This window comes from Protomyctophum parallelum (assembly GCF_964188405.1).
Source record: "Protomyctophum parallelum genome assembly, chromosome: 21".
NCBI lineage: Eukaryota > Metazoa > Chordata > Actinopteri > Myctophiformes > Myctophidae > Protomyctophum > Protomyctophum parallelum.
Window position 1 is genome coordinate 5,167,527 of NC_139713.1, and position 15,897 is coordinate 5,183,423.

Here is a 15,897-nt window from a genome sequence, read left to right on the forward strand (position 1 = left end):
AGAGTCTTTTTGTCTCCACCAGGCCGAAGGCACGGGGAGAGAGTATTTTTGTCTCCACCAGGCCGAAGGCACGGGGAGAGAGTCTTTTTGTCTCCACTAGGCCGAAGGCACGGGGAGAGAGGATTTTTGTCCCCACCAGGCCGAAGGCACGGGGAGAGAGTATTTTTGTCTCCACCAGGCCGAAGGCACGGGGAGAGAGTCTTTTTGTCTCCACCAGGCCGAAGGCACGGGGAGAGAGTCTTTTTGTCTCCACCAGGCCGAAGGCACGGGGAGAGAGTCTTTTTGTCTCCACCAGGCCGAAGGCACGGGGAGAGAGTCTTTTTGTCTCCACCAGGCCGAAGGCACGGGGAGAGAGTCTTTTTGTCTCCACCAGGCCGAAGGCACGGGGAGAGAGGATTTTTGTCTCCACCAGGCCGAAGGCACGGGGAGAGAGGATTTTTGTCTCCACCAGGCCGAAGGCACGGGGAGAGAGGATTTTTGTCTCCACCAGGCCGAAGGCACGGGGAGAGAGGATTTTTGTCTCCACCAGGCCGAAGGCACGGGGAGAGAGTCTTTTTTGCACTCCGTCCGTCCGTCCGTCCGTCCGTCCGTCCGTCTGTGTACAGCAGTGGCGTGTGCACAGATAGACAATAGGCTAGGGCAGGGGTCGGCAACCTTTTTGACATGAAGTGCTATGTTCTTGATAATCAGTGTGCCGTATCAACATTAAGTTTAATTATGTCACCACATTTAATGTAATATTTCCATCTGATTTTGATTGTCCGTAGGCTGTACATACATAACCTTTCCATGTGGCCTATTGTCTTTCACACAGACTCAGAGCCCTGCAGAGTTTGAGTGAATGTAGAATTATGTGCAGGGTGTAATTTATAGATGTGAGGGGACTTCATTTCTCAGACTAAACCTCTTTTTGAATACTTCTTAATATTAAAATAAAAGATCTCACTCACACACTTATGCCAGTGCGCCAGTGACCACCCTTCCCTGTGCCAATGCTGGCACCCGTGGGCCGTGCCTAAGGTTGCCTACCCCTGGGCTAGGGAGTGCCCTTTGCCTACCCCTGGGCTAGGGGGGGCCCTTTTGGCAAATGTGCCCTTTTGGCAAATGTGCCCTTTTGAAAAAGAAAAAAAAAAGTACAGTATGTGTACCATGGTGACATTGATCAATTCTTGATAAAAATCTTCTAATGTATTTGTGAAGTTGCCCGAGCAGCCAAGGCTCCAAGAACAGTCAGTAATGCAGTTTAAGGGTCTTTATTTTTCCCTAAAACTCCTCCACCAAAGTCCAGTACAGATTCAACAGTGTGAAACCAGGAAAATAACAATAACAATAATACTGAGAAATGAAATGAACACTACAAACAAAACCCAACTGGATAAGAGCTCTCTTCAGGCTGTACCCTGATCACACAAGGCCCTGTAGCTCTCCCTCAGGGATGTTACCTGTGTCATTGCCTACTTCTAACCCACTATCCTGTCCCTGCAGCCTCCTTTAAATAGGAGTGGATCCTACCACTGGGCACAGACTCAATTAGCACATTTCTTCTCACATACTTCACCAATATAAATACTTCCATCAACCACCTTGAATAAACAGTAACCTAAACATTCTCAATAATGTGTTACAATTAAACAAGTATAAATCAGAATGAAAACTCAATGACAATTACTCAAAGCACCCCTCTCCTGCATAGCACTTGGCCACTTCCTCATCAAGGGAAATGCCACCAGCAGTGCAGGAAAGACAACTAACCAATCAGTGATCATTTTCATTCCACCACACAATAATGGAATAGTCTTTGCATGTTATAGAAAGCAGTTTGTGTCTTTGTATATAGGGCACGGGTTGCCCCGTGACAGTATTATTTAGGCCCCAAAATCTATAAATGTCACACTATTAACCCATTCTGACCGGGCACCCATTTTGGTGTCGGCATCATGTTATGCTTTAGCTATTTAAAAATAGCAGACTGACATTTTTTTAGAATCTGATCTCAGGTCAGAATGGGTTAATCAGACCCAGTGTGTGTCCGGCGGAAACCTCGTATGAATCTGATCTCAGGTCAGAATGGGTTAAGGCAGCCTGCCGGCAACCGGCCCTGCCCCTCGAAATGTCTGTGCACGCCACTGGTGCAATTTACGTGAAATCTTTCACAGACTTTATACTTAACTATTGTGCGAAGGTGTGGTGCAAATCTTTGAATATTCTTTCAACTCAAATCTTTGCTTTCTTTACTAGTGTAACAGGTATTAATTGTCTTAGTGTGTTAGGGTTGTATTTTATAATAACATTTAAAATAGTGACGACAGCTGAACAGCAACATCTGCCCCATGCAGTAGCACCTTCCTCCACTGTGCAATTCTGTACGGCTGCCTTTTCAGAACTTCTCATTTGAAGTCATTTACATATAACTGGTGTTGTCTAGATATGGACAAGTATGTAAATATCTGAAGTTGTTCCTCATCTGTTGACCTACATTTAAAGAAGTCCAAACTCAGGGATGTTTATTGTTCAACTGCACATCCTGTACATTAATTTAGTTACTAAAGTGTACTCTTTATCATATGAGGTACAGCAGTTTATATCAACCCCCTGGTGTGAACAATTCTACATGTTGAAATGTAACAGTAATTTACAGTGATTAGAGTTCATGTACCGTTTTATTTATAACATTCACTGTTTTAACAAACTGATTTGGACCAAACCCAGTTTCATCACAAACACTTTATTGATCAATCTGTCTGTGGTGTTAAAATGAAACAGATGGCTGTTATTCATTGATTACATTACATTACATTGATTACATACATTACATAGTCTCTCCTTTATCTGAATAATGGAAATATGAATTATCCTCTTGAACCCCAGCATGAATATTATGGGGGGAACATTTCCCAAAATAGCAGATCTACAAGCTCATTGTCTATTTGGTGTACTCAGAAAAAGAAAATAACCCCCCCCCCACACACACACACAGGCGGGTGGTACGTAGCTCCAGGCACCACAAAGGGTTAATCAGGTGCTGCACATACACATAACTATTACTAGTTAATGCATAACTCTAGAAAACTATTTCACAAATCCAATACCTGGATCCAATACTGTACGCACATGGATAGTCGAACCATCCTCCATCATAAGCAACAAACGCAGCACAGTCTTCTCCTCCTCCACTGTCATTAGGCTCACCAGGCCGCCAGTACCTGTAGAAGTAGACACATTCATACATTACAATACCTTCACAACAAGGATTTGATCTGAATGTTTAGTTTTTTTTTAATCATGACTTCAAATTATATTACATTATAATATAATGTAATATAATTAGAAGTCATGATTTAAAAAAAACCAAACATTCAGATCAAATATATATAATGATTATATATTTACGTACAAATTAACTGGACAATGAAATAACGGATACAGAGTAACTGTTGTATTATAGCCTTTGATTCCATTTAGAAATAAATATGAAGATGAAATAATGTGAAATGTATTTTGCTGAAAATAAATGTAGTTAAAATGTTTTCTTTAACCCATTCTGGGCGGGAACCCCTTTTGGGGTTCTGTACAGTATGTAGGCCTACAGTATTAAGAAAATAAGAAAATGTGATGCTGCTATATAAATATTAGTTTTTCAGAAAACTTAGGTCAGTATTTGAGAGACAGCGAAATGCCTTCACGACGGACGACGTACGTCGCGACGTATATTTTTCCGTCGCAACGTATATTCGAGTACGTCCTGGCGTAAATATCAATTCGTCCCGGCAGAACGGACTCGTCGCGGCTATATCTACCCGTTTGCGACGTAATATGTTGGCTATTATTTTCCGTCGCGCCAGAACGGGACTCGTCGCAGCTATATCTACCCGTTGTGGCGTGAGCTGGACTCGTCGCGGCAGAACGTGACTCGTCGCGACTATATCTACCCGTTTGCGACGTGCGCCTCGCCGGTCCGGTCTCCAGGCGAGCCTGCGTCCTTCATATATATTTTTTTCTGCTCTCGTTGGACTTAACTTTAAAAGTCCAATGGAACACCTCTTTGTAACGGGTCGCTGTAGTATAGTGGTCTAATTCCTCGCCTCTCTATTCTTTTTTGCTGAGGACGCTGGTTCAATTCCCGCTCGCGGCAAACCAAAATTATTATATTTTAGACAGACAGACAGACAGACAGACAGACAGACAGACAGACAGACAGACTGCCTGTCTGCCTGCCTGTCTGCCTGCCTAATGTATTGTAAATAATGTATTCATTCCATACGGCTATTTTTTTTTAATATAAAAACTTTTGTCTTTCGCGCGATTCGAACCAGCGTCGTCAGCACCAAAACATTGAGAGGCGAGTGATTAAACCGCTGGACTACAGCGGCCATACGTTACAAAGAAGTGTTTCATTGGACTTATAAAGACAATAGCACCCAGCTGCAGTCTCGCAAGGGGAGGGACCGGAAGTGCTTTTATTTCCGGCTTCCACGTGCACAAGCGCACATACACGCACGCGAAATATAATGCAATATGTAATAATCAGCTCATACATTATAAAGACATTATTGCATTATGAAGTTTTATTACAGTATGAGTCGCCTATGTGGAGGTTCTTAATGTAACACATTATTACATTATAGAAAAATCTATTAAGTTATGTGCTCGTCTTTTAATTACATTATGAGCTGATTATTACATTATGAGGTCAGATGTAGAGTTGCTGGCCGCCTCAGCTCCATATATGGAGATCTAGGTGATGATCCAGTCTTTTCAATGTATGGCTATCCAGGGTTTGATGAGGTCAGTGTCGGGATCTTATATCATATGGAAACGGCCATATATGGCGGTGTGACGTGTCATGAGGCGTGACCATATATGGAGGCATGACACGAGGCGTGACATGACACACTTACTGACTGACTGACGGGAAATGCAGGTTTTCATAGTAAATTAAATGCATATGGTCGTGTGTCTGTGATCTATGGTCTGGACATGGTGTGTGTGGGACAGGGGTACGGGGTTATAGCAACTTATTACATTACTTAAATGCCTTGATATCATTATGTTATAATCGACCATATAGGCCTAGCCTATTATTGCATATCATTTTATTATTGTTAGATTTGCATTTCTTCAAATATGCACACTTATACCACCAACTAATAAGCTTTCAATTAAAATATTACCTACAACAAACTACTTCAAACTTTTCCAAACCGACCACGTAATTATGTTTAAGCACAGATGGTACTATATACACCCGGCATTTAAGCGCGCACCAGCAAGTGCGTGTCGTGCACGCGCATTATATTTCGCGTGCGTGTATGTGCGCTTGTGCACGTGGAAGCCGGAAATAAAAGCAGTTCCGGTCCCTCCCCTTGCGAGACTGCAGCTGGGTGCTATTGTCTTTATAAGTCCAATGAAACACTTCTTTGTAACGTATGGCCGCTGTAGTCCAGCGGTTTAATCACTCGCCTCTCAATGTTTTGGTGCTGACGACGCTGGTTCGAATCGCGCGAAAGACAAAAGTTTTTATATTTAAAAAAAAATAGCCGTATGGAATGAATACATTATTTACAATACATTAGGCAGGCAGACAGGCAGGCAGGCAGTCTGTCTGTCTGTCTGTCTGTCTGTCTGTCTGTCTAAAATATAATAATTTTGGTTTGCCGCGAGCGGGAATTGAACCAGCGTCCTCAGCAAAAAAGAATAGAGAGGCGAGGAATTAGACCACTATACTACAGCGACCCGTTACAAAGAGGTGTTCCATTGGACTTTTAAAGTTAAGTCCAACGAGAGCAGAAAAAAATATATATGAAGGACGCAGGCTCGCCTGGAGACCGGACCGGCGAGGCGCACGTCGCAAACGGGTAGATATAGTCGCGACGAGTCACGTTCTGCCGCGACGAGTCCAGCTCACGCCACAACGGGTAGATATAGCTGCGACGAGTCCCGTTCTGGCGCGACGGAAAATAATAGCCAACATATTACGTCGCAAACGGGTAGATATAGCCGCGACGAGTCCGTTCTGCCGGGACGAATTGATATTTACGCCAGGACGTACTCGAATATACGTTGCGACGGAAAAATATACGTCGCGACGTACGTCGTCCGTCGTGAAGGCATTTCGCTCCACCTGGAGTATTTAGGAGGCGTTTATAGAATGGGCCTCAGTAGAATAATGAAGGTAAAGTCTTACGTTGGTGTGGTCAGTGGTGTTCCATCCACCCACTTCCACTCTCCTTCTCTCTCGCTGTCGGTCAATCCAATCCACACAGACTTGGATCTGACGAGTCTGACAACAAAGTCCTGGACAGACGGAGATGGAGTATAGGTTACAGCATGCACTAATGCATGCATGCACTAATGCACGCACTAATGCGCGCACACACACACACACACACACGCACACACTAATGCGCGCGCGCACACACACACACACACACACACACACACACACACACACTGCACCTGCTTCTCTCTGCTCTTCATGGTCATCAGGTCAGATTGTCTGGCTGTACAGAATGCTCTGCTGTCCTCCCAGGTCTTCTTCTCAGTAGAGATGTAGTAACACACACCATCACCAAATGTAAATCCATGTGATTCTAACAACAAAATATAATGTTAGACACTGTTTTTAATGCATGTGATTAATGACAAAATGATGAACAACATGATATAAGAATGTATAAACACAGTGACGTCTCACTGACCACACAAAATCCTCTTCAGTTCGGTCAGGTTGGTATGTCTGCTCAGTAACTCATCATAACTGGTCTTCCACTGGTCTCTCTGGTCAGTCAGGTTGTTAAGTATGGTCAGTAACTGGCCTCTCTGTTCAGTCAGGTTGTTAAGTCTGGTCAGTAACTGGCCTCTCTGTTCAGTCATGTTAAGTCTGGTCAGTAACTGGCCTCTCTGTTCAGTCATGTTGTTAAGTCTGGTCTGGAACTCATCAAAACTGGTCTTCCACTGGTCTCTCTGTTTAGTCAGGTCCAAATCTGCAAGAAGGATAATCAAAAAAACTGATTAGTATTACATCCAGCTTTATTGTGATCGTAAGTCTGCATTTGACAATGAGACAAAGAGAGGTGTCTGGTTGCAGGTTGCTACAGGGTTTGAAGTTCTAGGAGTTTGAATCTGCCATGTTGCGTTTGTCATTGTAAAGTATCTATGTGTCCACATGGACAGACTTAGTGAATCTGCCATCTAGCGTCATTATAAATGTGCATAACATTTGCACTAAACTTTATTTTTATTTTTTACATAATAAGTCCTCTGAAAAGTCCTAGTTGTAGAAAGTAGTAGTAAGGTTGAAATCTCTTTTTTGCAAGTAGAAATATATCCAGGTCTTGCAGGGTTAAGTCCACTATGTGTCCACATGGACAGACAGATCTGTTATGTAGCGTTTGTCATTGTAAAGCCATTAAGTCCACTATGTGTCCACAGGGACAGACAGATCTGTTATGTAGCGTTTGTCATTGTAAAGCCATTAAGTCCACAATGTGTCCACAGGGACAGACAGATCTGTTATGTAGCGTTTGTCATTGTAAAGCCATTAAGTCCACAATGTGTCCACAGGGACAGACAGTCATTCTGTTATGTAGCGTTTGTCATTGTAAAGCCATTAAGTCCACTATGTGTCCACATGGACAGACAGATCTGTTATGTAGCGTTTGTCATTGTAAAGCCATTAAGTCCACTATGTGTCCACATGGACAGACAGTCAATCTGTTATGTAGCGTTTGTCATTGTAAAGCCATTAAGTCCACTATGTGTCCACATGGACAGACAGATCTGTTATGTAGCGTTTGTCATTGTAAAGCCATTAAGTCCACTAGTGTCCACATGGACAGACAGATCTGTTATGTAGCGTTTGTCATTGTAAAGCCATTAAGTCCACTATGTGTCCACATGGACAGACAGATCTGTTATGTAGCGTTTGTCATTGTAAAGCCATTAAGTCCACTATGTGTCCACATGGACAGACAGTTAGCAGACAGGACCAGGTCCTAAAGGTCCACACTGCAGTCATTTATTTTGGTGTTGGTGGATACCTGTTCATGACAAAATGTCTCTAATGTTGGCTGTATATGCTCTGCATGTGTCAATGCACTCCTATTGTGACTTATTGCATACACACACACACACACACACACACACACACACACACACACACTCTCATTCATCCCCATCTACAGAATGTTCTGCTTTTCTAATAATAATAATACATTTTATTTATAAGGCGCCTTTCAGGGCACTCAAGGTCGCCGTAGGCTACAGGTTAAAAACAGTACAAGAACACAGTTAAAAGCAGAACAAAACTAGGGCACAGCTTGCCATCATGGGCACACTTCCCATACACTGCTCCTGCTTTGATGTATAGCAAATGTCTGCTTGCTTTTTAGTCACTAGGAATTTCCGTTGCTTAGTTTTTATTTATTAGTCCTCATTGGTCGCGTTACTAAACGTTCCTGTTCTCACTTTGAGCTTCTTCGGTAGTGGGTACTGTATTTATGAGCATTGTATGTCTGTCCTGTTTTTTGTTGTGTATTTTTTTTTGTTACTGGCAGAGCTGTGTCACTTATTCTCTTGTCTTGGACAGTTCACACTGTGTAAAAGAGACTTCAGTCTCAATGTGGTTTTTACTGGTTAAAGGTTAAAAAAAACAAAATCCATGCATGCATACATACACACACACACACACACACACACACACACACACACACACACATCCACAAACACGCACGCACGCATGCACGCACCCACACACACACACACACACACACACACACACACACACACACACACACACACACACACGCACCAAATCCTCAAATATCAGACTTTGTATTGAACTGTACTTTCCTGTGCTCTTTTTGGCAAACTGTTAATAATGTATTCAATCAATCAATCAATGAAACTATTCCTGACTCAAATATGAGACATAAAGATACAGTAGTGTTTATAAAATGCTACTCACTGAGTATGACCAGGACAATGATGCCAGCCAATAGGAGCAGCCCCACACACGCCTCAACAGCTTTGAAGAAATTCTTCTTAAATCCTGAATGTAAACATCAGACATATTTTCACTATTATTGTATACATTAAGGCATAATGTGAATAAAAGTGAATTCCATTAAACACATCCAATAAAGCATTGACAAGAGAGGCCCTGTGGTGCTATTGCGTAAGAACGATAGATGTGTTACTTAAATCATTTTATTATTATTATTATTATTATTATTATTATTGTAGTAGTATAGTAGTATTATTTTTTCTTATTTCTTTTACCTCCATGCTGTGCTGTGTTCCCAGGGTCAGAACCTCGGAGGTTTTCGTAGACGTTTAGTTCTATACCTCCAGGCTGTGCTGTGTTCTCAGGGGCAGAAACACGGAGGGTTTCATAAGTGTCGTCGGTCGGCTCTGGTGTGGTGTAGATGCTGTCTTCAGACATTTTAGGTTGAGTTGAGTTGAGTTGAATTGAGTTGAGTTGAGTTTCTGAGTTTAATTGAGTTGAGTTGAGTTTCTGAGTTGAGTTGACTCCAGTTGAGGTGTACACGTCTTCAGATATTGTAGTGGGTTTTCAGACTGCTCTCCTTGTACAGATTGATCGGTCAGAAGTCACAAGAGAGGACGTTTGAAGATGGACTCTTTGAGAGAACAGCGATGTGGTCAAATTGCACTGCTTCCAGCCAATCAGAAAGCAGCTACTGTGGTGTAAATCTCCTCAGCAATGATGCCGGTGGATTGACTCATATGTGTCAATCCACCGGCATCATTTCTGAGGAAATTCAAAACAAAGACATGCATGCACTGCCCACTTTGACAGGCTGGGATGGCTTAGGGTCGACGGCAGAGTACAGCATCTTGCAATGGGTCTGGTCCACAAGATTCGATACGCCACCAAGATACCCATTTACCTGGTTAATGTAAACGAAGTCCACACCCACAACACCAGAGGGAGTGCAACAAACCATGTACAACCCAGATTCGGCACAAACAAGGGACTAAATTATTTTCGCTACACATTGTAAATATCTGATGTTGTTCCTTATCTGTTGCTACATTTAAAGGATAAGATATGGACTAGTACACTATGTAAATATGTGATGTTGTTCCTTATCTGTTGCTACATTTAAAGGATAAGATATGGACTAGTACACTATGTAAATATCTGATGTTGTTCCTTATCTTATATCAGAAGTCCCAACTATAGTCATTTGAATTTCATACACATTTTTTGTGTTTCATTCTCATGATGTGAAAGAGACTGTTTTAATTGTATTAAATTCTTTGAAGGGTCTGTTTTCACACATTGCCATTCATACAAAGACAATATATTGGACTGTAGGCTGTAGGGGTCAAGGTCAGGGTCGAGGTCGAGGTCAGGGTAGTTTGTATAAGTGGTGACCCTCTGAAGCACAGCTCTGCACCAGATAGAACCCTTCAGAAAGGCCTGGTTGAACTGAAAGGGTCAATGACCTTTATAGTGTCTTGTGTGAGAGAGAGAGAGAATAGAGAAGTTGGTATAGTGGCATTATTGATGAAGACATGTCGGTGAGAGAGAGAGAGAGAGAAGTTGGCTTTGTGGCATTGTTGAGAAAGAGCCTTACTGTCAGAATCAAGGGAGGGACAGGAACCCACAGGGGAGACGTTGTCAAGGGTGGAGCTGCCAACTGCAGAATTTCAAGTACAACTCAATACAAAAAATACAAAAACTAAAGTATTACACTTGTGCGCCTGATGGAGGGGAAAGGAACTGGTTGGAATAACGTGTTCCTTCCACGCGCTACGTCCAACCAGGGAAACTCCCCCCTGTCAGGTGTAAAGGAGCAACTTGGACACTCAGGCATGAAGGAAGCATGAGTTCAAGTCCGTTGCTCTCCCCAGGTTGGCGTACGTAGGGTATCACATTAGATAATTGACACAGGGGGTGAAAAATTAGAGAACAGCGATGTGGTCAAATTGCACTGCTTCCAGCCAATCAGAAAGCAGCTACTGTGGTGTAAATCTCCTCAGCAATGATGCCGGTGGATTGACTCATATGTGTCAATCCACCGGCATAATTTCTGAGGAAATTCAAAACAAAGACATGCATGCACTGCCCACTTTGACAGGCTGGGATGGCTTAGGGTCGACGGCAGAGTACAGCATCTTGCAATGGGTCTGGTCCACAAGATTCGATACGCCACCAAGATACCCATTTACCTGGTTAATGTAAACGAAGTCCACACCCACAACACCAGAGGGAGTGCAACAAACCATGTACAACCCAGATTCGGCACAAACAAGGGACTAAATTATTTTCGCTACACATTGTAAATATCTGATGTTGTTCCTTATCTGTTGCTACATTTAAAGGATAAGATATGGACTAGTACACTATGTAAATATCTGATGTTGTTCCTTATCTGTTGCTACATTTAAAGGATAAGATATGGACTAGTACACTATGTAAATATCTGATGTTGTTCCTTATCTGTTGCTACATTTAAAGGATAAGATATGGACTAGTACACTATGTAAATATGTGATGTTGTTCCTTATCTGTTGCTACATTTAAAGGATAAGATATGGACCAGTACACTATGTAAATATGTGATGTTGTTCCTTATCTGTTGCTACATTTAAAGGATAAGATATGGACTAGTACACTATGTAAATATCTGATGTTGTTCCTTATCTGTTGCTACATTTAAAGGATAAGATATGGACTAGTACACTATGTAAATATCTGATGTTGTTCCTTATCTTATATCAGAAGTCCCAACTATAGTCATTTGAATTTCATACACATTTTTTGTGTTTCATTCTCATGATGTGAAAGAGACTGTTTTAATTGTATTAAATTCTTTGAAGGGTCTGTTTTCACACATTGCCATTCATACAAAGACAATATATTGGACTGTAGGCTGTAGGGGTCAAGGTCAGGGTCGAGGTCGAGGTCAGGGTAGTTTGTATAAGTGGTGACCCTCTGAAGCACAGCTCTGCACCAGATAGAACCCTTCAGAAAGGCCTGGTTGAACTGAAAGGGTCAATGACCTTTATAGTGTCTTGTGTGAGAGAGAGAGAGAATAGAGAAGTTGGTATAGTGGCATTATTGATGAAGACATGTCGGTGAGAGAGAGAGAGAGAGAAGTTGGCTTTGTGGCATTGTTGAGAAAGAGCCTTACTGTCAGAATCAAGGGAGGGACAGGAACCCACAGGGGAGACGTTGTCAAGGGTGGAGCTGCCAACTGCAGAATTTCAAGTACAACTCAATACAAAAAATACAAAAACTAAAGTATTACACTTGTGCGCCTGATGGAGGGGAAAGGAACTGGTTGGAATAACGTGTTCCTTCCACGCGCTACGTCCAACCAGGGAAACTCCCCCCTGTCAGGTGTAAAGGAGCAACTTGGACACTCAGGCATGAAGGAAGCATGAGTTCAAGTCCGTTGCTCTCCCCAGGTTGGCGTACGTAGGGTATCACATTAGATAATTGACACAGGGGGTGAAAAATTACTGACAAAATCGTGGAATAAAAAATAATAAAAAGTTTGGGAATCTATACAGTAAACAAAGTAGGCCTACATCAGTGGTTTTCAATATTTTCCTTAACAAGGTCCATTATTTACTCAGCATTTGAGCCACGGACCACCATTTGATGACATTTAGCCTCTCAGACCCATTTGAGCCACGGAACCACCATTTGACGACATTTAGCCTCTCAGACCCATTTGAGCCAAGGACCACCATTTGATGACATTTAGCCTCTCAGACCCATTTGAGCCAAGGAGAAGGACCACCATTTGATGACATTTAGCCTCTCAGACCCATTTGAGCCAAGGAGAAGGACCACCATTTGATGACATTTAGCCTCTCAGACCCATTTGAGCCACAGACAAGCTCACATAACGTCGTTGTGAGCTTGTAGATTGGCTCTATTTTTGGATAAGGTTCTAGAATTGTAGATGCTGCATGGGTTCAAATGAAGTGTTTCTTCCACCAGGTGGCAGTAAAGGGTTACAATGAGGCGTTGTGTAAAGTTTGGTGGCAGTGACTCAACTCTCTAGTCTAGACCTTGTTTCAACTGCACGTTTTACACAAATAGGCCTATACTGACAACTTAAACATTCAATGTGTTTTATATCAACAAGCTACAGCTGCTGAACAATGGACACAACTCACAGCAAACCACATGAACATTTATTCATTAAACATGGAAACAAAAGAGTTAAAACTACATAAATGAGAGTAGCCTATAGGCTAGTAGCCACCACACCACAGCAGGTGAACTCAATGCTCCAACTATAAGTCCAAAGTGTGTCAACTCTTATCTGAGACATTTAATGGATTATTTTACAAACGGACACAACGAGAGATGAACTTGTGGATTCTACAAAGAGCAGACAGACAATAAACAAAACCAACTGAAGAACAATTAATGCAGGAGCAAAAGGCAGGGAGGAAGCGCCACTTCATCTTAGAAGGTAAGGCTCATCTAGAATATAAATATAAATGCTGTTTAATTTAGTTACAATGCTGTGTGTTGACGTCATGACGTGTTGGTGCTACTTATTGCGCAGCTGTGCACTTTGATGAGGTTAATTAGATGCTGGTTGGCTGCTGGTGCTTGTAGGTCTTTGATGAGGTTAATTAGATGCTGTTTGGCTGCTGGTGCTTGTAGGTCTTGTAGGTCTCCATAAATAAAAAGCATAAATCACAGACATTGCTTGGTTGTGTATTTAGAAGAACGTTGTGTGATTTGTGGTGCATATTTGTTTACATTATATTAGCTGTGGCCATAATATTGAGTTGTCATGCATGTCTGGTTGTTCTGCTCTTGGTCTCATTGGGGCTTAATTGTCCAATGAAATAGAAATGGAGGGGGAAAATAGCCGATCTACAAGCTTCGTGGATTAGACAGTTTCACTATTGCAGATATAAGTTCTCATGTAGGATACAGTTGTTTCTTTTGGGCATGTTTTCATAGTAGTACCTGGATGGTGTTGTCATGGTTACCAACATGAGAGAGAGAGAGATTTTATATTGTTTTCTGTTGTATTATATATTTTTAAGTTTTTGCTGCATTTGATGCTTTCAATACTGTAGTTGTACCAGTGTTGAGAAGTTGAAAACTTGTTTTAGTCATATTTTAGTCACCTAAAATGTTTTAGTTTTAGTCAACTAACTATCATAAGATATTCAACATCCAAAATACATTTTGGCAGGCCTTGGTGGTGTCGTAATGCCTGATTATGCACTTGGTTGCATGCTGAAAGATCTAAAAGCTCAGTGTGAGCTTGTAGATCTCAAAAGTGAAAAAAGGCAATGCTGGTGAACTGTACAGTGCATGGCAGATGTCTTCGTGATGCTACAAGCTCATTGTGAGCTTGTAGATCTGCTAGTTTCAGCAGATTGCAGAATTATGCAGAATGTCCCATTTCACAATGCGTACAAATCATTTGAAAATAGCAGATCTACAAGATCACAATGCATTGCAAAGTGACACATTGTGAGCTTGTAGATCTGCTAGTTTCAGCAGAATAATGCAGAATTTCACAATGCTCTGGGACAGTGGTGGAAAGTAACTACGTACATTTACTTAAGCACTGTACTTAATTACAGTACATTTACTTAAGTACTGTACAGTACAGTGCATTTACTTAAGCACTGTACTAATTACAATTTTGAGGTATTGTTTTTTGTGGAGTATTTCCAATGTCATATTTCTTCCATTGATAAATCTAAATGGAGGAGAGAGTAAATGGTAAATGGTGCATTTATATAACGGTTTTCTCTTAACCCATTCTGAACGGGAACCCATTTTGGTATTAGCATCATGTCGTGCTTTACCACCGAGTGGCGCGATACGAGCTTGTAGATCTGCTATTTTTGAAACGACTGACATTTTTTTAATCTGATCTCAGGTCAGAATGGGTTCATCAGTCCAGTGTGTGTCCAGTGGAAACCTCGTATGAATCTGATCTCAGGTCAGAATGGGCAAAATGTGCCTATAGCACCTGTCTCCTGACACTTTCCTCAAAATGTTCACTAAGTCGTACGGTACCTTTCCTTTATTTCTGCTATAGGTTCTCCCTTAACTGTCCTCTTTCTCCTTCATATGCCCTACACTTCACCATTACATGCTCAACTGTTTCCTCCTCCCCACAATGATCACACCTCCCTGTGTTATGTCTTCCTATCATAAATAATGCTGCATTTAGACCTGTATGTCCAAATCTTAAGCGTGTTATTACTGTTTAGATGTGTTGTAGACAAAAGAAGAAACAGCCCAAACTGTACAGTCCGTTTGACTAAGAATATAGGGTTTAAGTGGTTACATATTTATCATAACTGACCACATGCCATAACAGGAGAAAACAAAGCTACCATCAAAGGAGATTTCTGAGCTCAGCCTCACCACTACTACTTGTGATTTCTGGCAGCAACCTGACTGGATGAATGTCAAAATGGTACATCGCTGCCTCCCACAGGTCAGTTGTAGAACGCAGTTTGTGACTTGGTGCAGGCCATGCAGGGCAGGCCTGTTGTTTAGAGGCTGGGAATGAAGGACTGCTTTATTCAGTCCTTGGCTGGTTGTCAGTGTCCTCAGTGGGCTTCAGGGAGGAGGCTCTTCAGTGTTACAATACTTAACTTGTGGGCTCACTTTGACACTGCTGCGTATGTACACCCCCTTTCTTTCTGCTGTGGAACGGCTGCTCTCCATCCATGATGAAGTCTCTCTTTATTGCGTCTGTGTCACACAGTCACAGAGCCCCGTCTATAAAAAGCGGCACCCGGTTGGACGTAGCGCGTATAAGAAGGGACACGTTATTCCGACCAGTTCCTTTCCCCTCCATCAGGCGTCCCGGCTGGCCAGGGGGAGGCAGTTTAGAGACCAGGATTACTGCCATGTTTTTTGTG

General features: G+C 42.1%; 2 protein-coding genes and 1 long non-coding RNA gene across 4 annotated transcripts in view; 1 reads left to right on the top strand and 2 right to left on the bottom strand.

The window, feature by feature from the left end:
- The window catches only part of LOC310879566 (uncharacterized protein), a gene marked incomplete at its 3' end in the record, with an annotated part of 28,044 nt that extends 18,579 nt beyond the window's left edge, over positions 1 to 9,465 (bottom strand). The window contains exons 1-5 of the mRNA XM_083794341.1: positions 9,280 to 9,465; positions 8,966 to 9,049; positions 6,699 to 6,983; positions 6,457 to 6,590; positions 6,185 to 6,294 (exon numbers count right to left, since the gene is read on the bottom strand). Of these exons, the coding sequence (XP_083650467.1) occupies positions 6,185 to 6,294; positions 6,457 to 6,590; positions 6,699 to 6,983; positions 8,966 to 9,049; positions 9,280 to 9,442 (776 nt within the window). The 5' untranslated portion in view covers positions 9,443 to 9,465. The remainder of the gene's footprint in view (positions 1 to 6,184; positions 6,295 to 6,456; positions 6,591 to 6,698; positions 6,984 to 8,965; positions 9,050 to 9,279) is intronic.
- Positions 1 to 15,897, bottom strand: part of LOC310879282 (histone-lysine N-methyltransferase Smyd1-like) — a 294,932-nt gene that overhangs the window by 102,321 nt on the left and 176,714 nt on the right. The gene's annotated exons all lie outside the window — the stretch shown is intronic.
- The window catches only part of LOC310879296, a 229,250-nt gene that overhangs the window by 54,136 nt on the left and 159,217 nt on the right, over positions 1 to 15,897 (top strand). The gene's annotated exons all lie outside the window — the stretch shown is intronic.